Source organism: Ranitomeya imitator, chromosome 2, assembly GCF_032444005.1.
Source record: "Ranitomeya imitator isolate aRanImi1 chromosome 2, aRanImi1.pri, whole genome shotgun sequence".
NCBI classification, from domain to species: Eukaryota; Metazoa; Chordata; class Amphibia; order Anura; family Dendrobatidae; genus Ranitomeya; species Ranitomeya imitator.
The window spans coordinates 824451302-824474670 of NC_091283.1; the positions used below are offsets into that span (position 1 = coordinate 824451302).

The following is a 23369-nucleotide window of genomic DNA, read 5'->3' on the forward strand; positions in this document are numbered from 1 at the left end:
AACTAAAAAAAAGAGTTCCTTTCTATTATTTTACCTTGCGTTAATACAGAGGTATAGTTGCTGACGTTAAGGGCTGTTACATATCGTAATTTTGCGTTTTAAGTCACTTTTTTTTTCTTTTTCTTATAGTGTTCAGTTATGGGGTTCTTTTTTTTTTTCTGCTAAATTCTTAAATTCCTCGCATGGGTCATGAATTTTTTTTTTTTTTTTTTTTTCTTCAGTAGATTTTTTTTTTTTTTTTTTTTTTCCCAAAAAGAAACTACCCCAATTTTGGGAAGACCTTTGGCACTGATCATATAAACTGACACTTATACAGACCTAGGGGGGGACAGGAAAGGATATTTGGAATATCTTGCAGTATAAAACTTAGCATAAAAGAGACACTATTATTTCTGTCTGTGTATATATTCTAGTTAGGGCAGTGGGTTTTCAAATGGGGACACGTGATCATCCATAGATAGGCGCTTCTAGTGTAGAAGCCATATGTAAATCAGGCTGTGTGCATTGGGGGCGTGTCACTGCCCTCTGACAACTTTTACCAAGTGCACTGACACGCCCCCAGTGCACTTCCTGCCTAATTTGCATAGACACTAGATTTCTCATGACTGGCACAACTGATCTCTAGAAGAAAGGTGTCATTTTTAGTGGGGGACAAGCACCTATACAGCCATACCTCTACACATTATATATATATATATATATATATATATATATGCTAATGGGAGATACCTAGACCGTAGGAAGTGCTCAGCAGTGTGAAATATTAATAGATTTGTCCCCAAATCTGGATAAGGGATCACTGTGGATCTAAGTGATCCGATCCTGAGAACAGGGCCTTGAAATGTCCTGTTGGGACGGAGCGGTGACCCTGCACAGGGAATGGGACTGCCGAAGATGGCCGTGTTCTGTGCTTGGCTGGACCCCCTAGTGATGTATTGTGGGGTTGGTCCAAAGCCTTTACATATTTAATGCACCTGAAGTGAGTTCCCATTCATTGAGTGCAAGCAGTGGTGTTGAAAATGGCGCAAAGTTGAGACAAAAAAATGTTAGAAAATTTGCCTTTTTTTTTTTTTTTTTTTTTTTTTACAGATACTCTGCTTTAAAAAAAAAAAAAAGTCTTAAGTGTTTATGAACTTGCTCTAAAAACGACCTGAGCCTTATGACTTCTCGTCTCGGTGTGTGATAACGGGCTGCTGATGGCTGGACTCGCTTTTACATTTCTGATCCTGCAATATCTTCCTATGAGGGATTGGCTGGTGCCGTCTTATCTGGTGCCCGCTGCTGCTGGATGCTCCGGAGGGTGGGAGAATGGCGCTCGGAAATGCTGCATTGGCGTATTTCATCCTCCAGCAGTTTCCTTTTGCACTTTTTTTTCTGCTTTATGACACAAGCACAAAAGCCAAGTCCTGCACTGGGAAAGCTATTCTGATCTGAAAACACGAGCAAGGGGTAAAAAGAGTAGGACCGAGCCGGCGAAGCTCAGCTGTAGTCAGACCGCGCCAAACACCCCATCGCACGCTCCGCTGCCCACTAATGGTTCTGGGCACTACATCTCCTATCCACAGCCAGGAGCCAAGAAAAACTCTTCTCCGTTCATTCTGCTCTTATGGTGCATAAAAAAAAGTAACATTGGCCTAAAATAGAAAACCCCAATAATGAAGTCTTTATAAAGCGCCCCCACTGGTAAAAAGTAGTGGACAAGTACTGTTTGCTTTCCTGACCTGATAATTTAGCAAATATCTCATGAAAAAACAATTGTGAAGAACCTTTTCTTAGCGTTCCGCATTGTAATGTTCCCCCATAAGTTCTAGAGCTTTACTAATGAATGGGCAACTGGGTGATACTATTCCCCTTGTAACTTGTTTGTACTTACACAGTCAGACGTTACAAACCATGATTGATGCCTATTAATTGTTCCTAATAAAACATTGAATTTCCCCCCCCCCCCCAAAAAAAAAAAAAAAAAAAATTGAAATAAAAAGAAAAACATCATATGTAACACCAAAACGATAACTGTGAAAGCACAAAGGAGAAGTAGTAAAAAAAATAAGTTGGTGGTTTTGGAGAATTTTGACACTAACCCAAATTTTTTTTTTTTTTTCTGTTCAGAATTCTGATTACTAATATTCTTATTATATTTTTGTTTCAAACCTCTAAAATATAGTTATTAGCATAAATGATTACACCCCCTTTGACCACTAAGATTTTAAGATCTCCCTCAACATAAGAACGACTTCCAGCATTTTGACAAGATTGAGGTTCATAGAACTTTTTTTTTTTTTAAACCCATAGTGTGAAAATAAGGTTTATAATATAACCTATATTACAAAATCTTCAATTTTACTTAAATCAGTTGATGCAAAAAATGAGTACACCCCACATTTAAAAAAACAAAAAAAACAAACAAAAAAAAAATAAAAACCAATAATCCCTCCACGATTATTACAGACCGCTCCAAGTCTTATAGCCCTGGAATGAACAAGTGGGCTACACGGCAAGATCTTCTTTCACTAAAGAGCAGGGCATCTGTGAATTCATGATCCCATCAATGACTTGTGTCCCTACAACAGCAGCAGCTTATGCATCCTTCACATAAGGACAAAGCCACCACCATGCCTCACTGTAGGCACCATGCATTTTTCTTTGGACTCCTCAGTTTTTCAACGTCATACAGTTTTGAAGGCATCAATTCCAAAAAAAACCTTCCCCTTGGTCTTGTCACTCCAGAGTGTAGAGTCCCAGTAGGCTTCATATTTTGCAGCATGCTCTGTGGCAAATGGTAGGTGACATTTTTGTTCATGTGCTTTAAGTGCTACTTCCTTCGTGGAGGACTCCCATACACGCCACTCATCTGCAGTATACACTGTATTGTGTCACAGGAACAATTCACCCCTACTTATTTAACAGTGCAGTCCCTGCTTCTCCTGGCGCTGCATATTCTTCCTGTATTGAGCGGTCACAGTTACCGCTCATTACAGTAATGAATATGCGGCTCCACCCCTATGGGAGGTGGAGCCGCATATTCATTACTGTAATGAGCAGTACCATGTGACTGCTCACTACAGGAAGAAGCTGCAGCGCCGGGAGAAGCAGGGACTGCACCAGGAGTAGCCTCCACTCCCCCTCCCCTGCCGACCCCCGGGTATGACTCAAGTATAAGCCGAGAGGGGGACTTTCAGCCCCCAAAAATGGGCTGAAAATCTCGGCTTATCTCGGCTTATACTCGAGTATATACGGTATTTTCTCAGGTCTTGTGACGTTTTTCTTCCATGTGGTGCCATTGCTGACAACTTGAGATGGGAATGCGTTTTCTTTGATGAATAACGCCCTTGTATAATCGCTGTCTACTGGAAAATTGTTAATTTAGAATTTTGTAGTCTAAACTTTAGCTTTGCTCTGAACACTTTCATTGGGGTGTACTCAATTTTACAACATGGTCTTGAAAGAATTTTGTTCGGAAAACTTACTTTTTTGGGGTGTACAGAATAACAAATCTTTGCAATCAATGGCCCACAATTGTAAGAATATTTTATATCCCACGGAAAAATTTTGATTTCTGACAAAACTGTTAGGGTGTACTCATTTATGCGGAGCAAAAAAAAATAAATAAATATAAAGAGGCGAAAGATCAAAATCGCAAAATTTGAGCAAATGTCAGCAGAGTTTTTTTACATGAAGCTGCTAATGCATAAAAAAAAAAAAGCTCAGGCTGCATTACCATTGTCTGAATCTGCACTAAACTTTGTTGTTTTTTTTTCTTTTAAGGAATTGTCGTATTCTTGTATCCCTTTATGTATTTGCTCTGTTTCGGAGCACCCGGCCGAACAATTTGCTGCATTGTAGGAGCGGATTCTCCTGTGATTGCATTTGCATAATATTTTAATCCCGGGGAAGGTGTCCCCAGAACCTGCAGGGCTGTAGCGTAAAACAAATAAGCCGACATGATTAGAAGGTATCTAACAAATGAGGCGCCGCGTGCTCAGATGTCCTTGTGAATATTTTACAATCTCCATGACGCGTCTCATTGTCATAAACAAGAACGTTGCGAAAAAGAAGATATAATGAATTCTGAGCTTCACTGAAACCTATTATCAAGGAGAACTACACACAGACCAAACACTTCAATATATGTTACATTTTCTGGTTTTTATGATGCAAAAAGCTTAAATGAGCACGCTATTTTTTCCCCCCCCCAATACTTTATTAGGGGATTTTCATTGTTAGAGAGGGTCTCCTGCTCAGGACCCTTATGGATCCACAGCTACGAAGAGTCTTATTGTGGTAAGACACTTCTCCCTTTTTAAAATCAAGTACACAATGTAATTCTTCATTCCTCCAGTGGGGGCAGTGCAGGGAAATTGAACTCTTGCTAGGAGGTTTCACTGCAGATCACAGGTGATCAATGTGGATCTTTTTAAACAGGACAACCCATGTATGCATGCAGTCTTGTTTAATGGACACAATTGGGTCCCATCTGTCTATCTTGTTTGTATTCTTCGCAGACAGAAGAACTTTGTTTATCTTACCTGAGAAATATTACTTTCTCCATTTGAGCCATGTTTTCCCCCTTCTTTCTAAATCCATCACTCTTTCTGAAAACTGTTGTCTTGAGCATGACGGATTTTAGCAGACTGCTCACTGAGGTGTTAGGAGTCTATGGAAGGCTGAGGAGCCCCCATACTCTGGATCAGTGGTGGTCCAACAGTCTGACTGCAGCAATCAGGAAATGATCGCTTGGCTGGTGGCTGGTGCTCCGGCCCGTCCTGTCGCTTGGCTGGTGGCTGCTGCTCCGGCCCCTCCTGTCGCTTGGCTGGTGGCCGCTGCTCCGGCCCGTCCTGTCGCTTGGCTTGTGGCCGCTGCTCCGGCCCGTCCTGTCGCTTGGCTGGTGGCTGCTGCTCCGGCCCGTCCTGTCGCTTGGCTGGTGGCTGCTGCTCCGGCCCCTCCTGTCGCTTGGCTGGTGGCCGCTGCTCCGGCCCGTCCTGTCGCTTGGCTTGTGGCCGCTGCTCCGGCCCGTCCTGTCGCTTGGCTGGTGGCCGCTGCTCCGGCCCGTCCTGTCGCTTGGCTGGTGGCCGCTGCTCCGGCCCGTCCTGTCGCTTGGCTGGTGGCCGCTGCTCCGGCCCGTCCTGTCGCTTGGCTGGTGGCCGCTGCTCCGGCCCGTCCTGTCGCTTGGCTGGTGGCCGCTGCTCCGGCCCGTCCTGTCGCTTGGCTGGTGGCCGCTGCTCCGGCCCGTCCTGTCGCTTGGCTGGTGGCCGCTGCTCCGGCCCGTCCTGTCGCTTGGCTGGTGGCCGCTGCTCCGGCCCGTCCTGTCGCTTGGCTGGTGGCCGCTGCTCCGGCCCGTCCTGTCGCTTGGCTGGTGGCCGCTGCTCCGGCCCGTCCTGTCGCTTGGCTGGTGGCCGCTGCTCCGGCCCGTCCTGTCGCTTGGCTGGTGGCCGCTGCTCCGGCCCGTCCTGTCGCTTGGCTGGTGGCCGCTGCTCCGGCCCGTCCTGTCGCTTGGCTGGTGGCCGCTGCTCCGGCCCGTCCTGTCGCTTGGCTGGTTGGCCGCTGCTCCGGCCCGTCCTGTCGCTTGGCTGGTTGGCCGCTGCTCCGGCCCGTCCTGTCGCTTGGCTGGGGACCTCTGCTCCGGCCCGTCCTGTCGCTTGGCTGGGGACCTCTGCTCCGGCCCGTCCTGTCGCTTGGCTGGAGTGTATGATTCTCGGAGTATTCAGGTAATTAGAATTACCTGCAGCGTAAGTGAGGAAACGGGCAGCGTCCATGACTCCTGGCACTTGAAGACCGCTGTGTCCTCGCATATAGTGTCAGACATAGTTTTGTGAATGTTTCTCGTGCCGATCCACTGTTTGTCAAATGTTATTAGATACAATCTGAATAAAGAACTCATGTCGGGAATTAATCAGAGCAGGCAGTATTTAAAATGTTCTGTATCATTGCTATTCAATTTCCAATGGATCAGTCACCAGACTTCACTATACAAGCTGCATACATTATAGAAATTTACTAGACCTGATGAAGGTGGTGTAAGCTGCAGAAATCCAAGTTAGAATACCAGTAAAACTCAAAAAAAAAAAATGCTGCAGAATCCCTGCCCACAATTCTGATTAGCAGTACCTCGGTGTCCCACCTTAAAACTGGATCTCCTCAGACCTAACATAAGTAGCTTCTCCCTGCCAAAGCTGATTTTCCACCTACTGAGCGGAATTAGCATTTCCTCAGTGTCCCTCCTTGCTGCTGCTGAGATCTCACACTGATCAGTACAAGCTGCAGCTGTCAGGCTGGTTTGGTGAAGACTAAATTAAACTTGGACTCATCATCTTTTTTTTTTAGCTGGACTCATAAACTGTCCATTTTAATATTTGGTATCATACAGCCATTATGACATATATTTTTCCATAGTAAGTGCCCCAGTCTCATCAGGCCCAAGATCTATTTAATAATGTATCGAGTTTGCATTGTTAAATCCGGTTATGGAATTGTGTTCCTATATTAAGCAACATTGATATTTTCATGCAGAAATCCTAAACTGTCATGTAGTTTTAGGGAGGATCAGTGTGGGGGGGCATAGTGATTAAAAAAAAATAAAAATAAATAAAATTTGTATACATGTCACATGATAGAATGGAGAGGGCAGTTATGGATTTTTCATTGTGGCCAAGGACCACCATGCTACATTTCCGCTGTGAGTTCCGGTAACTGTGGCCATATTGATGGTCACCTAATTATTTGATCGCCCACATAACTTCTACCTGGGGAAAAAAAGCCGGCGTCATAGCCCATGTGAAGAGTAGCCATATTGGTTCTCCGCCAGCGGTCGCAGGCTCGGAGGACGACTCAAGGACACTCACTTTAAGGGTCTGTACTCTGGAGTATTAATGTGAATGCCACCGCCTCCGTCTCTGATGATGGTGGGGGGGATTCATTCTCTCTGTTCATCCACTTTATAAAAGTTCAGTGAACTTTTTTTTTGCTTATGCAGCGTAAATGTATTTGGAGCGGTGAGCAGTAATTTGCCGCTCGCACCAGACAGATGCTTTAGTTCCAGGTAGATAGTTCATTATTCATTAGACTTCTGATCCATAATGAAGAAGTTAGAGTTCAGCTCCTGGATTCTTAATAAAAACTTTTTTTTTTTTTTTCTTTTTTCTTTCCTCACCATAAAGCTTCACCTTGAAACATCAGAGAATGCAATGGACTTTGAAACTGCTGAAGGTATCCATGGCTGCCGAAAAAAGATAATGCACAAAAAAGACCTGAATCTCCAGGTAGGGTACCATGGATGGATGGAAGAACGGAGCGGCCGATGCCATGCAGTGCTGCGGAGAAACAATGTTATCCATCTATAGAAATGGTATAAATGGGGTGCCATTGGCAAATTCTGGTCCCCATAGTAGGGCGTTGGGAGCCCCAACTCTACAGAACTATTGGGAGTGGGGTTGAGTACCAGATAACGTGAACTTTGAGAAGGGTGGAGATGGCCGAGACCCTGTAAGGAGATAGTCTGAGGGAACTATTAAGGGGGTACAGGTAGAGGGGAAATTAAAGGTTCCAGGGGCATGGAAATCAAGAGCTATTTTGTGAGTGGGGTTTTGACCAGGGCTGTGGAGTCGGAGCCCATTTTGGTGGAGTCGGTGTCATGGAACTTGAGGAGTCGGAGGTTTGACTTACCGACTGCACAGCCCTGGTTTTGAGGAAGGGTCATGGAAGATGAGCTTTTGAGTTCTGATTGAGACAGAAGGCGGTAGGGGATTTTCGGGGTGAAAAGGACATAGAAGATGGCTTGGTGCTCTTTGAGTTGGTCGAAGAAACGCAACCCTTCATAGCCGAGATGGGAACACCTCCGTCCAGGCTCCGATCACTGGAGATGGATTTACGGGAACGGCCCAGCACGTCTGAGACTTTTATAGAAGTGATTTAGACTTATGGAAACCGCCTAGCTCAGCCACTGTCGTCTCTCTGTAAATCCAGCTCTAATGGACGGAGTTATTGCCAAGTTGGACGTGAAAGGTGGAGATGGAAATGAGCGTTTTAATAGATGTCCATAAAAATGCCACTTCTTCCTTTCCTCCAAACGGCGCCTTCTAACGCTTGTCTACCTTCGCTGGTCCCATTGACAACGAGAGGAGAGATGTCCACTGCTCCATTCTCATAGGGCATGTCGGATGGTCCGGTGGGTGGATGGGGGTCCCAGCAATCGGCAAATCCACTGTCCGATAGGTGAGATGGGAATGGGTCCTTTAAGCCACGGCCTGGTGTAGTTCATATCAGACATGTCTGTAATCGCAGTACCCAGTATACGGATACTCTCATTTATATCTGCACCCCATGTGTCTGCATATGACTCGTGATACATTCTTTTGCTCTTATTTTATTATACAGGTGTATCCATCATTTTATCCTTCAGACCAGAAATTAAGTTTTTTTTTATTTTTTTTAATTCTACATTTGAAGGAAGAAGATATAAACTCTGATGATTTGTCAGAAGACGATCAGTCCAGACAAAAAGCAGAGAAGCGGCGAGCCAAGAAGAAGGTAAGTAGTCCTCTCTAGCCTGCTGGGCATCTTACCCATTCTGGCTGTTTCCTGCTGACCCTGGACTAGAAGTGTGTGGCTAAGATTGTTGGTCACCTTTTCAGCAAACATGGCATGGATTAAAAATCCAGGCGGATATAAGAATCTTTGTAATATATCTTATCGGAGAAATCTGTTTCTTTCTCCACCGATGAGCCACTTTTCCCTCCTGAACTCATGAAAAACTGCTAAAATCCATCTTGGTAAAAACAAGAAAGGTTGACCCCATGGTGTGTTAGATTTTAATAGGCAGCTTTTTATCTGTGGAAAGGGAGAAGCAGAGTGAAAGAGAGAGGCAAAGGCACAAACAGACCATGCCATTGCTTTCTAGTAAGTGTTTTTTCTCACTGCAGTGCTGGATTCACAGCTGCAGTGCTGGATTCACAGCTGCAGTGCTGGATTCACAGCTGCAGTGCTGGATTCACAGCTGCAGTGCTGGATTCACAGCTGCAGTGCTGGATTCACAGCTGCAGTGCTGGATTCACAGCTGCAGTGCTGGATTCACAGCTGCAGTGCTGGATTCACAGCTGCAGTGCTGGATTCACAGCTGCAGTGCTGGATTCACAGCTGCAGTGCTGGATTCACAGCTGCAGTGCTGGATTCACAGCTGCAGTGCTGGATTCACAGCTGCACTGTTCAGTCCTGCTGCATAATATGCTCCATGCTGCTGCTGCTACATAGATATGTGAGCTGGAGTCCGTCATGTCTGTGTGATCTCATAACAGCTAGTTTCTACCCACTGGTTCAGTGACTACTGAAAATTAGAGAGCCTGCGAAGGGGAAATTTTTTTATTTTGTTTTTCCCCGCAAGAGACCTAGTTATACGGGAATAATAATAATAATCTTTATTTTTATATAGCGCTAACATATTCCGCAGCGCTTTACAGTTTTTTGCACATTATCATCGCTGTCCCCATTGGGGTTCACAATCTAAATTCCCTATCAGTATGTCTTTGGAATGTGGGAGGAACCCGGAGGAAACCCACGCAAACACGGAGAGAACATACAAACTTTTGCAGATGTTGTCCTAGGCGGGATTTGAACCCAGGACTCCAGCGCTGCAAGGCTGCGGTGCTAACCACTGCGCCACCGTGCTGCCAGTGGTTACATCATCCTCTCTAAGGCCAGTCTCACATGTCCAGATAATTCCGGTACCGGAGTTGTCCGTGTGCTCACGTGGCACAGCCGTGTACCGACTGAGGACCACACGGACCGTGCAGGAGACAGCGCTACAGTTAAGCGCTGTCCCCTGCTTTTGGTGCTGAAGCCGTCATTCATTCCTTCTCCCCAGCAGGAATGAAAAATCAAGTGGTTTTTTTTTTTTTTTGTTGTTAAAAATAGTTTGGGGTCACCTCCCATCCTCAGCCCCCTCCCCCCCCCCCCCCGTGCGCCCGCCCGCTTGCAGAGAAATACTCACCCAGCTCCCGCAATGCCTCCTCTCATAGGGGTGGAGCAGAATATTCATCACCATAATGAGCGGTACCACGTGAACGCTCACACAGCACAAGCTGCCGACACTGAGAGGAGGCATCGCGGGAACTGGGTGAGTATTTCTCTGCAAGCGGGCGGGCGCACGGGGGGGGGGGGGGGGGGGGGGGGGGGTGACCCCAAACTTTATTTTTAACAAAAAAAAAAAAAAACCTTGATTTTTCATTCCTTCTCTCCAGCAAATGCTGCTGGGGAGAAGGAATGAATGCCGGCTTCAGCACCAAAAGCAGGGGACAGCGCTTAACTGTAGCGCTGTTTCTCCTGCGGCGGTACGTGCACACGAAGGAGAGTGCACACTGTTCTCCGTGTGCGGGATGCTTTGCGGACCGTGCTGCCGGAGAAACGCGGACATGTCTCCGTGTTTTGCACACGGACACACAGTCCGTGAAAACACGCTGACATGTGCAGAGACACATTTATTTTGATGTGTCTACGTGAGTCAGTGTCTCCAGTACGTGAGGAAACTGTCATCTCACGTACCGGAGCCACTGACGTGTGAAACCGGCCTAAACCCTTTTACTTCATATGTCCCTCTCTCTCCACAGAGGCAGCGGGAACGGAAGAAGCTTGAGAAGAAGAAACACCTTGAAGAAAATGAGCAGGTATGCAGCATGTAGTTATCCAGGGGATGTGCAAAAGACGTGTAATCCCAGCAGTGTTCTGTTCTATAAAATAGGGCGCAAAGTTATAAGTCTTTGATGGCCATACATCTTATTGTGCAAAATTGTACTCTGGTTCCTTATGTCCTTGCTTCCTTCATAATTTTTTTTTTTCCAATTGCAGAATTAAACTAAATCTTAATTGAGCCACAGGCTATATCATACAGTCATGGCCAAAAGTATTGACACCCCTGCAATTCTGTCAGATAATACTCAGTTTCTTCCTGATAATGATTGCAAACTCAAATTATTTGGTGTTATTATATTCATTTAATTTGTCTTAAATGAAAAAACACAAAAAGAATTGTCCTAAAGCCAAATTGGATATAATTTCACACCAAACATAAAAAAGTGGGTGGACAGAAGTATTAGCACTGTTCGAAAAATCATGTGATGCTTCTCTAATTTGTGTAATTAACAGCACCTGTAACTTACCTGTGGCACCTAACAGGTGTTGGCAATAACTAAATCACACTTGCAGCCAGTTGACATGGATTAAAGTTGACTCAACCTCTGTCCTGTGTCCTTGTGTGTACCACATTGAGCATGGAGAAAAGAACGAAGACCAAAGAACTGTCTGAGGACTTGAGAAACCAAATTGTGAGGAAGCATGAGCAATCTCAAGGCTACAAGTCCATCTCCAAAGACCTGAATGTTCCTGTGTCTACCGTGCGCTGTGTCATCAAGAAGTTTAAAGCCCATGGCACTGTGGCTAACCTCCCTAGATGTGGACGGAAAAGTAAAATTGACAAGAGATTTCAACGCAAGATTGTGCGGATGTTGGATAAAGAACCTCGACTAACATCCAAACAAGTTCAAGCTGCCCTGCAGTCCGAGGGTACAACAGTGTCAACCTGTACTATCCGTCGGCGTCTGAATGTAAAGGGACTGTATGGTAGGAGACCCAGGAAGACCCCACTTCTTACCTCAAGACATAAAAAAGCCAGGCTGGAGTTTGCCAAAACTTACCTGAAAAAGCCTAAAACGTTTTGGAAGAATGTTCTCTGGTCAGATGAGACAAAAGTAGAGCTTTTAGGGCAAAGGCATCAACATAGAGTTTACAGGAGAAAAAAAGAGGCATTCAAAGAAAAGAACACGGTCCCTACAGTCAAACATGGCGGAGGTTCCCTGATGTTTTGGGGTTGCTTTGCTGTCTCTGGCACTGGACTGCTTGACCGTGTGCATGGCATTATGAAGTCTGAAGACTACCAACAAATTTAGCAGCATAATGTAGGGCCCATTGTGAGAAAGCTGGGTTTCCATCAGAGGTCATGGGTCTTCCAGCAGGACAATGACCCAAAACACACTTCAAAAAGCACTAGAAAATGGTTTGAGAGAAAGCACTGGAGGCTTCTAAGGTGGCCAGCAATGAGTCCAGACCTGAATCCCATAGAACACCTGTGGAGAGATCTAAAAATGGCAGTTTGGAGAAGGCACCCTTCAGATATCAGGGACCTGGAGCAGTTTGCCAAAGAAGAATGGTCTAAAATTCCAGCAGAGCATTGTAAGAAACTCATTGATGGTTACCGGAAGCGGTTGGTCGCAGTTATTTTGGCTAAAGGTTGTGCAACCAAGTATTAGGCTGAGGGTGCCAATACTTTTGTCTGGCCCATTTTTGGAGTTTTGTGTGAAATTATCAATGTTTTGCTTTTTGCTTCATTCTCTTTTGTGTTTTTTCATTTAAGACAAATTAAATGAAGATAATACCAAGGAATTTGTGATTGCAATCATTTTCAGGAAGAAACTGAGTATTATCTGACAGAATTGCAGGGGTGTCAATACTTTTGGCCATGACTGTAAGTAATGTATGTGCACTGTGATTCCACCAGCAGAATAGTGAGTACAGCTCTGGGGTATAATACAGGATGTAACTCAGGATCAGTAATGTATGTACACAGTGACTGCACCATCAGAATAGTGAGTGCAGCTCTGGGGTATAATACAGGATGTAACTCAGGTTCAGTAATGTAATGTATGTACACAGTGACTGCACCATCAGAATAGTGAGTGCAGCTCTGGAGTATAATACAGGATGTAACTCAGGATCAGTAATGTAATGTATATACACAGTGACTGCACCAGCAGAATAGTGAGTGCAGCTCTGGAGTATAATACAGGATGTAACTCAGGATCAGTAATGTAATGTATGTACGCAGTGACTGCACCATCAGAATTGTGAGTGCAGCTCTGGGGTATAATACAGGATGTAACTCAGGTTCAGTAATGTAATGTATGTACACAGTGACTGCACCATCAGAATAGTGAGTGCAGCTCTGGAGTATAATACAGGATGTAACTCAGGATCAGTAATGTAATGTATGTACACAGTGGCTGCACCATCAGAATAGTGAGTGCAGCTCTGGGGTATAATACAGGATGTAACTCAGGTTCAGTAATGTATGTACACAGTGACTGCACCAGCAGAATAGTGAGTGCAGCTCTGGGGTATAATACAGGATGTAACTCAGGATCAGTAATGTAATGTATGTACACAGTGACTGCACCATCAGAATAGTGAGTGCAGCTCTGGAGTATAATACAGGATGTAACTCAGGATCAGTAATGTAATGTATGTACACAGTGACTGCACCATCAGAATAGTGAGTGCAGCTCTGGAGTATAATACAGGATGTAACTCAGGATCAGTAATGTAATGTATGTACACACTGACTGCACCATCAGAATAGTGAGTGCAGCTCTGGAGTATAATACAGGATGTAACTCAGGATCAGTAATGTAATGTATATACACAGTGACTGCACCAGCAGAATAGTGAGTGCAGCTCTGGAGTATAATACAGGATGTAACTCAGGATCAGTAATGTAATGTATGTACACAGTGACTGCACCATCAGAATAGTGAGTGCAGCTCTGGGGTATAATACAGGATGTAACTCAGGATCAGTAATGTAATGTATGTACACAGTGACTGCACCATCAGAATAGTGAGTGCAGCTCTGGAGTATAATACAGGATGTAACTCAGGATCAGTAATGTAATGTATGTACACACTGACTGCACCATCAGAATAGTGAGTGCAGCTCTGGAGTATAATACAGGATGTAACTCAGGATCAGTAATGTAATGTATATACACAGTGACTGCACCAGCAGAATAGTGAGTGCAGCTCTGGAGTATAATACAGGATGTAACTCAGGATCAGTAATGTAATGTATGTACACAGTGACTGCACCATCAGAATAGTGAGTGCAGCTCTGGGGTATAATACAGGATGTAACTCAGGATCAGTAATGTAATGTATGTACACAGTGACTGCACCATCAGAATAGTGAGTGCAGCTCTGGAGTATAATACAGGATGTAACTCAGGATCAGTAATGTAATGTATGTACACACTGACTGCACCATCAGAATAGTGAGTGCAGCTCTGGAGTATAATACAGGATGTAACTCAGGATCAGTAATGTAATGTATATACACAGTGACTGCACCAGCAGAATAGTGAGTGCAGCTCTGGAGTATAATACAGGATGTAACTCCGGATCAGTAATGTAATGTATGTACACAGTGACTGCACCATCAGAATAGTGAGTGCAGCTCTGGGGTATAATACAGGATGTAACTCAGGATCAGTAATGTAATGTATGTACACAGTGACTGCACCAGCAGAATAGTGAGTGCAGCTCTGGGGTATAATACAGGATGTAACTCAGGATCAGTAATGTAATGTATGTACACAGTGACTGCACCATCAGAATAGTGAGTGCAGCTCTGGAGTATAATACAGGATGTAACTCAGGATCAGTAATGTAATGTATATACACAGTGACTGCACCAGCAGAATAGTGAGTGCAGCTCTGGGGTATAATATAGGATGTAACTCAGGATCAGTAATGTAATGTATGTACACAGTGACTGCACCAGCAGAATAGTGAGTGCAGCTCTGGAGTATAATACAGGAGGTAACTCAGGATCAGTAATGTAATGTATGTACACAGTGACTGCACCAGCAGAATAGTGAGTGCAGCTCTGGAGTATAATACAGGATGTAACTCAGGGTCAGTAATGTAATGTATGTACACAGTGACTGCACCAGCAGAATAGTGAGTGCAGCTCTGGGGTATAATACAGGATGTAACTCAGGATCAGTAATGTAATGTATGTACACAGTGACTGCACCAGCAGAATAGTGAGTGCAGCTCTGGAGTAGAATACAGGATATAACGCTAGATCGGTAGAAGATATGTATTGTACATAGAACAGTGCACAACTTTTCTAGTTTTTATTCTCTACATGATATGTCTATTGATATGCCTTTAATGTATAAATCCATCTTTAATCCACTGTGTGTGTGACTGGCCGCCATCTTGTACTCTGATAGCGTTTCTCGGATGTAATGACTCACGTTCTCCGGTATTTCTTCAGAGCCGTTGTGCAGCCACTCACTGCGATAATTGTTGCTAATTGATATAATTATTAGCCGCTTATTATATACTTTATTGAAGTGTTGTCATTGCTGCAGCATAACAAAACCACGTCCGATCTCCAGGGTCTCGTGGAGTCACTCTTATAAGTAAGACGTTTTCAGTGTCACATATGAAGGAATTGCCTTACGAGGAGTTTTCTGCTGCGTGTTTATTAGGGTACAATCTCTGCAGGTCATAAAGTCGTGTAAGAAATCTCTGGAGATAAACTGTTTATAGAAGTGATTGAATAAGAAGCCTATGTCAGCTATTGTGTAAATGTATATTTAAGGGAGGGAAGAGAGTTAGGAAATGGGTAAATTGCTTATAGGGCATTTCCCTAAATATATATTAAAGGGGTAATCTCCACATCTGAAATGGGGGAAATTCCAAAGTTATTGTAAAAACAAAATATTACTGAAGCCTCAGGTCCGTGGGTGTAATGACCCCCTTGTTGGCGTGCGGCTCTGCTGTTCTGCACGGAAGCCTTTTTCTCTAATATGACGAAACAAGCGCCGTGCTGTGTATTCTCTGCGTTGCGCCTTCTCTCCATTAATCAGTCGTTGTACTCAGGAGCCGGTCTGACTGCTTCTTTCTTGCCCGTAATCAAACAATTATGTTTTCTTTTTTTGGCAGGAGCCGGAGTGGGATGTAAATAGCGCGTTTGTTGCCAATGCTGCCAGTCACATCAGACCAAAGAGCAGGAATAAACTTGACAAGAAGCACAGTGCCAACAAGGAGAACGAAGAGAAGGTGCAGGAGGTAACGCTGCTGTTCCTGGCACGGGCGGAGACAATGCACAGTATGGTGTGTCGTCGTTTCCCCTCCCCCCCCCCCCCCCCCAAAAAAAAAAAAAAAAAAAGTGAAAAAAAAATAAATAAATACAAATTTGCAGAGAATCGAGGGCAACCCTTGGATCAGAAAATGTTGACTACCTCAGGTTTCCTAAACCCCTTCCCATGCCGCAGCCAATATTATTTTTTATTTTATTTTTTTTTAAATTATTCTTTGCGCTTTAATATTTACCCTCCCACACCCCTCTTCCAAGAGTTACAACAACTTTTTTTTTTTTTTTTTTGGCTACCTAGTTGTACGAGGGAAAAGTTGTAGCTTTGACGGACACCATTAATTTTGCCATATAATGTGAAGAAAAAAAATGTACAAATATGATAAAAGAAAAATGCATATCTACCATTGTTTTGTGGTATAGTTTTTGCAGCATTCATTTATATGGTGAAAATAGTTTGCCAACTTAATTCTTCACGTCATTACGATTATGGCGATTCGTTTTTATTTATTTATTTTTTTTTTATTTTATTGATGACATTTGAAGAAAAAAAAAAATAATTAAAATAATTGTATCGTCATATTTTGGGGGCGCTGAAGCTCCGTTTAGGATTTTACCGTTTTTGGATACGTACAAAGTTCTTGTCACTTTTTAGTGCATTTTTAGGGGGGACGTGCAGAGACCAACAGCAGTTCTGACGTTTCGTGATTATTTATTTATTTTTTTTCCTATATGCAATTTGCCTAGCAGGTTAAATACCTTTAATTTTGATTAGACATTTGTGCATGCAGCAGCAACTAAAATATATATTTATTCCTTTTAAAAGGGATTCAAAGTGAAAAAGAATGTTTTAAAAATATAAGAAAAAAGAAATAAAATCGCTTTTTTTTTTTTTTAAACACTTTTTTTTTTTTTTTTAAACTACAAAAAGGCAAATTAAGCGAAAAAAATAGTACATAATTATATATTTACTATTTTTTTTTGTTTTAATTTCTCTTTGTAGTAAGTGATTCTAATTTTTTTCCTATTTTTAAAACATTCTTTTTAACCTTTTATTCCCTTTTTAAAGGATTTAAAGGGGTACCCCCACCTCCAAGATCCTATCCCAATATGTAGTAGGTCTAATAATATTCACAAATACCTAATTAGAAATGTAGTGTAGTTTTTCAGATTCGCTGTCTTTCCTCGTGTGCGAGATTTGCAGGATCTTAGATAGGTATCCATTGTTACGCCCACTACCAACTAACTCATTTTATCAGTGGTCGTAGCCATGGATACCTCAGGTCCTGCAATGCCTGCATATGAGAAATGAGACATAGCGAATCAGAAGAACTATACTACATTTCTAATTAAAGGTATTTGTTGTTATTATTATTATTATTATTATTATTACACCAATTACATATTGGGATAGGATCTTGGAGATGGGAATACCCCTTTAATCGCTTGTTCTTTTATTGCCATTGTGCAATGTCTATTTTTTTTATTTTTTCTGCCATTAGATGAGGCAGCGCCAATCTGGTGACAAAATCCCTTTTAATTGGTAAAATTCTGACTACCCTTAGTTATAAAGGTATTTCTTTTGCAGGATGACTGCACCGATCCCATGATCCAAAGAGCCAGAGATCTTGCCGGTAAGTAGGGCCTTGCAAATCCGAACCATGTCCTAATTTACACATAAATATAGATATAATGCTTCTACATAAGAGAACAATTAGCAAAACAAAAATAAATATAAATTTATTTATTTTTATTTTTTTTGCAAATTGATCTATTATGCAGAAGTATTATATCCCATAGACAAGAAGAGATTTTTTCACATTTATATTAATAAAAAAAAGGAAGGGTCAGGATCTATAGTAGCCAACCAAGTGACAACCATGTTTTTTTTTTTTTGCACTTAAATGGTTCTTTTTCTGATGTTTCTTACAGTGCATTTAAAGGGGACCGGCAATATTTTCTTAAAAATGGTATAAATGCTGCTGTTACGAATCTTTGTATATATTTTTTTTTTTGTTTATTTTTTTTTCGCTCCTGCTTCTCTCCATTCCTGAGATATGGCGCTCTTTTTCCCTGTATATAAATCTTGGATTTTAGCCAAGTGGGTGTGATTCCCCAAGAACAGTCCTCAGGAGCAGAGTTGAGGACCACGCCCACTTGTTTAACTAGACCAGCTTCATATACAGGGGAAAATGGGCCATATCCCAGGAAGAAAAAAGAGAACCAATGCCAGGTTAAGGAGAACGGCGGCATTTACACCAGGTTAAAAAAACAAGCAAAAAGGAAAAAAAACATATGTTATGGAAAGTGATTCATTCTCTGATTTCTAAGGCCATGTTCACACAGTGCGTTTTTTACTGCGGAACCGCAGCGTTTTTGCCGCTGCGGTTCCGCAGCTGTTTTCCATGCAGGGTACAGTACAATGTACCCTATGGAAAACAGGAACCGCTGTGCACATGATCCTGAATTTCAAAAAAAAAGCCGCGCTGAATAGCTGCGGGAAAAAAGGAGCATGTCACTTCTTTTTTCGGAGCCGCAGCGGTTCTGCACCCATAGACCTCCATTGTGAGGTCAAACCCGCAGTAAAACCCGCAGATCAAAAATATATCTGCGGGTTTTATTGCGGTTTGTGGTGCCGAACCGCTGCAGCAGGAAGTGCGGGGAAGCGGGCGGAAGTGCGTGGGCGGAGTGTGGCTGCCCCGATCCCACCCCCCATGCTCCGATGCCCCCCACCCGTGCTCCGATGCCCCATGCCCCCCCCCCCCGTGCCCTAATCTCCCCCCCCCTTATACTTACCCGGCCTCCCGGGGTCTGTCCGTCTTCTTTCCTGGGCGCCGCCATCTTGCAAAATGGCGAGCGCATGCGCAGTGCGCCCGCCGAATCTGCCGGCCGGCAGATTCGTTCCAAAGTGCATTTTGATCACTGAGATAGGTTATATCTCAGTGATCAAAATAAAAAAATAGTAAATGACACCCCCCCCCCCTTTGTCACCCCCATAGGTAGGGACAATAAAAAAATTAAGAATTTTTTATTTTATTTTTTCCACTAAGGTTAGAATAGGGGTAGGGTTAGGGTATTTTCAGCCATTTTAACCCTAAAAAACTTCCTAGAAAACACACAGACTCTGCATAGAAAACTGCATAAAAAAAAGGATCAAAAAACGCATCAAAAAACGCACCAAAAAAGCACAAAAAAAGGACCTGCGTTTTCTGCCAAGAGCTGCGGTTTCAGTCCTGAAAAAAAAAAAAAGGATGGAAATCGGGAACGTGTGAACATACCCTAAGAGTTCCTTTTTAAAAATACTGTGGATTTAGGTAAACCTGGCAGTAAGTGTTAAAAAATCTGTCTTGATAGGAGATCGCGTCTATTGCCGGATTGCCCCTTTAAGGATAGGCCATTAATATGAAGTGCAGGAAGCCCCTATAGATTTGTTTTCCCCTCGATTATAATAGATGCAATGTCTGCGAGAAGGCAGAGAAATCATGAGAACGGTCCGGTGTGGAAGCTTCACCCACAACCGGACCTGGCGGCATTAAAGGTGCAGCGCAGAGCGGGGGCAGACGGTGATGATAATGCCCTCCGCTCCGCTCTATCATATAGTGGCCGCTCACACAGATTAAGGGACTTTTCTGTCATTTTTTTTTATACCCTTGGAAGACCCCTGTAAACTTGTTATAGGAAACCCTGATGGGGGCGCTGTAAGATCTGGTGGGATTGTGATCCATTGCGTCATCAGAGCACGGACCAGAGAGAGCCGGCCGGCCCTTTGCTCTGATCAGCAGATTTGTGCTGTGTGGATAGCTCCGAGTGAGCGCTGCTCCGCACATGAACTTCAGCACCTTACAAATTGCCTAAACTCCCTGGACTGTTAATAGCCAGAATTAATGAATGCACCAAGCGATACAAAGCGGAGCGGCTGAACTGTGTGTAAGGCGCAACTATGCGCACATGTGGTGGAATTAAAGGGACAGTGCGCACTAAAGCCATCCCCATCTGTGACGCCTAGGGCATTCTCTGGCCCCTTATGTCCGGCGCTAGGTTTACAATACATTCACATATCTGCTGTACGTGTCTGGGCTGTCGATCTATCTTTTTTTTCTTAATAGTAGAAACCTGACCCATAGAGTTTGGTTTTAAAAGCAAATTTGTGTGTCTGATCTGCGAGACTCTGAGCACGTCCTTTTCTCATCCATTTCTTGCGTGGTCCTTTAAATGGTCTCTTTACTGTCGGAGAACTCGATCTCGTTTGACAGATAATTTGCAGATTGTCCATTTATTACATTATTTATTATGCATGTTGTCCACTCTCCCTTCCCCCAAATCACTCCAAAATGCCGGCCACTAGGTTTCTGCTCACTGTCCTTTGCCTGTTGACAGGTCTAATCTGTCTCTCATTGGAAACAGACGGAATACAGGAAGTGGGAGGGAGGGCTGAGATCTCTGCTCAGGAAGTGGGAGGGAGGGCTGAGAGATCTCTGCTCAGGAAGTGGGAGGGAGGGCTGAGAGATCTCTGCTCAGGAAGTGGGAGGGAGGGCTGAGAGATCTCTGCTCAGGAAGTGGGAGGGAGGGCTGAGAGATCTCTGCTCAGGAAGTGGGAGGGAGGGCTGAGATCTCTGCTCAGGAAGTGGGAGGGAGGGCTGAGAGATCTCTGCTCAGGAAGTGGGAGGGAGGGCTGAGATCTCTGCTCAGGAAGTGGGAGGGAGGGCTGAGAGATCTCTGCTCAGGAAGTGGGAGGGAGGGCTGAGATCTCTGCTCAGGAAGTGGGAGGGAGGGCTGAGAGATCTCTGCTCCGGAAGTGGGAGGGAGGGCTGAGAGATCTCTGCTCAGGAAGTGGGAGGGAGGGCTGAGATCTCTGCTCAGGAAGTGGGAGGGAGGGCTGAGATCTCTGCTCAGGAAGTGGGAGGGAGGGCTGAGATCTCTGCTCAGGAAGTGGGAGGGAGGGCTGAGATCTCTGCTCAGGAAGTGGGAGGGAGGGCTGAGATCTCTGCTCAGGAAGTGGGAGGGAGGGCTGAGATCTCTGCTCAGGAAGTGGGAGGGAGGGCTGAGATCTCTGCTCAGGAAGTGGGAGGGAGGGCTGAGATCTCTGCTCAGGAAGTGGGAGGGAGGGCTGAGATCTCTGCTCAGGAAGTGGGAGGGAGGGCTGAGATCTCTGCTCAGGAAGTGGGAGGGAGGGCTGAGATCTCTGCTCAGGAAGTGGGAGGGAGGGCTGAGATCTCTGCTCAGGAAGTGGGAGGGAGGGCTGAGAGATCTCTGCTCAGGAAGTGGGAGGGAGGGCTGAGATCTCTGCTCAGGAAGTGGGAGGGAGGGCTGAGATCTCTGCTCAGGAAGTGGGAGGGAGGGCTGAGAGATCTCTGCTCAGGAAGTGGGAGGGAGGGCTGAGATCTCTGCTTAGGAAGTGGGAGGGCTGAGATCTCTGCTCAGGAAGTGGGAGGGAGGGCTGAGAGATCTCTGCTCAGGAAGTGGGAGTGGTTCTGTTTCTCTCTATAGGACAGTGTTTCTCAACTCCAATCCTCAAGACCCCACAACAGGTCATGGGGTCAGGATTTCCTTAGTATTGCAGAGGCGATGGAATTAATGCTTGAGCAGGTGATGAAATTATAACCTGTGCAATACTAAGGAAATCCTGAAAACATGATCTGTTGTGGAGTCTTGAGGACTGGAGTTGAGAAACACTGGCTCTAGGAATTGGAAGTGACTCTTTCTGTCCAGGAAGTGGGAGGCGACTCTGTCTCTGCCCCGGAAGTGGGAGGCGACACGGTCTCTGGTCAGGGAGTGGAGGCGACTGTCTCTGCCCAGAAAGTGGGAGGCGACTCTGTCTCTGCCCAGAAAGTGGGAGGCGACTCTGTCTCTGCTCAGGGAGTGGGGGCGGCTCTGTCTCTGCCCAGGAAGTGGGAGGCGACACTGTCTCTGCTCAAGGAGTGGAGGCGACTGTCTACCCAGGAAGTGGGAGGCGACACTGTCTCTGCTCGGAGTGGAGGCGACACTGTCTGTGCCCAGGAAGTGGGAGGCGACTCTGTCTCTGCTCAGGGAGTGGGGGCGGCTCTGTCTCTGCTCAGGGAGTGGAGGCGACTCTGTCTCTGCCCAGGAAGTGGGAGGCGACTCTGTCTCTGCTCAGGGAGTGGGGGCGGCTCTGTCTCTGCCCAGGAAGTGGGAGGCGACTCTGTCTCTGCTCAGGGAGTGGGGGCGGCTCTGTCTCTGCCCAGGAAGTGGGAGGCGACACTGTCTCTGCTCAGGGAGTGGAGGCGACGGTCTACCCAGGAAGTGGGAGGCGACACTGTCTGTGCCCAGGAAGTGGGAGGCGACTCTGTCTCTGCTCAGGGAGTGGGGGCGGCTCTGTCTCTGCTCAGGGAGTGGGGGCGGCTCTGTCTCTGCCCAGGAAGTGGGAGGCGACTCTGTCTCTGCTCAGGGAGTGGGGGCGGCTCTGTCTCTGCCCAGGAAGTGGGAGGCGACTCTGTCTCTGCTCAGGGAGTGGGAGCGGCTCTCTCTGCTCAGGGAGTGGGGGCGGCTCTGTCTCTGCCCAGGAAGTGGGAGGCGACACTGTCTCTGCTCAGGGAGTGGAGGCGACGGTCTACCCAGGAAGTGGGAGGCGACACTGTCTGTGCCCAGGAAGTGGGAGGCGACTCTGTCTCTGCTCAGGGAGTGGGAGCGGCTCTCTCTGCTCAGGGAGTGGGGGCGGCTCTGTCTCTGCCCAGGAAGTGGGAGGCGACTCTGTCTCTGCTCAGGGAGTGGAGGCGGCTGTCTACCCAGGAAGTGGGAGGCGACTCTGTCTCTGCTCAGGGAGTGGGGGCGGCTCTGTCTCTGCCCAGGAAGTGGGAGGCGACACTGTCTCTGCTCAGGGAGTGGAGGCGACTGTCTACCCAGGAAGTGGGAGGCGACTCTGTCTCTGCTCAGGGAGTGGGGGCGGCTCTGTCTCTGCTCAGGGAGTGGGGGCGGCTCTCTCTCCGCCCAGGGAGTGGGGGCAGCTCATATATTATAAAGCATGTGATTTAATGTTAAACAAACAAACTATATAAGGCTACGTTCACACGTGGTTTTTTTTTTCTACATGCAAAACTTGCTCTGGTCAGTGAAGAAGCTGCTTATAAAAAGCAGGTTTTGCTGTGTCTTTGTCTCTTGTGCATGTTGAAAGTTTAGTTCCCCTTTAAAATAAAGAAAAGTCACTTCCTTAGGTTTTTGCACTTACTCATTGTTTCCTATGGGTGGAAAAAAAAAAAAAAAAAACGCTGCAAAAATGCTGAAAGAAGTGACATGCTGCAGTTTGCAAAAACGCAGGGGTTTTGAAAATCACTCAGAAAAAAAAAGGGTGTGTGGGACATTTCTGAAACCTCATAGACTTTGCTGGTACTGTAAAATGCAACTTTAAATTTTGCATCAAAAAAATTGCAGCGTGTGAACATAGCCTAAATTTAAGTTGTAAAAGAGAATGTTACAGCGCCCCTCTGGGCCGCAGG

At 45.2% G+C, this 23369-nt stretch overlaps 1 protein-coding gene across 2 annotated transcripts in view; it reads left to right on the forward strand.

Moving 5' to 3' along the window:
• The window catches only part of LOC138665979 (tetratricopeptide repeat protein 31-like), a 53453-nt gene that overhangs the window by 13610 nt on the left and 16474 nt on the right, over nt 1-23369 (forward strand). For both annotated transcript variants that reach the window (XM_069754006.1, XM_069754007.1), the window contains exons 2-6: nt 7155-7256; nt 8443-8523; nt 10596-10652; nt 15768-15893; nt 17507-17552. In XM_069754006.1, the coding sequence (XP_069610107.1) occupies nt 7182-7256; nt 8443-8523; nt 10596-10652; nt 15768-15893; nt 17507-17552 (385 nt within the window). In that variant the 5' untranslated portion in view covers nt 7155-7181. The remainder of the gene's footprint in view (nt 1-7154; nt 7257-8442; nt 8524-10595; nt 10653-15767; nt 15894-17506; nt 17553-23369) is intronic.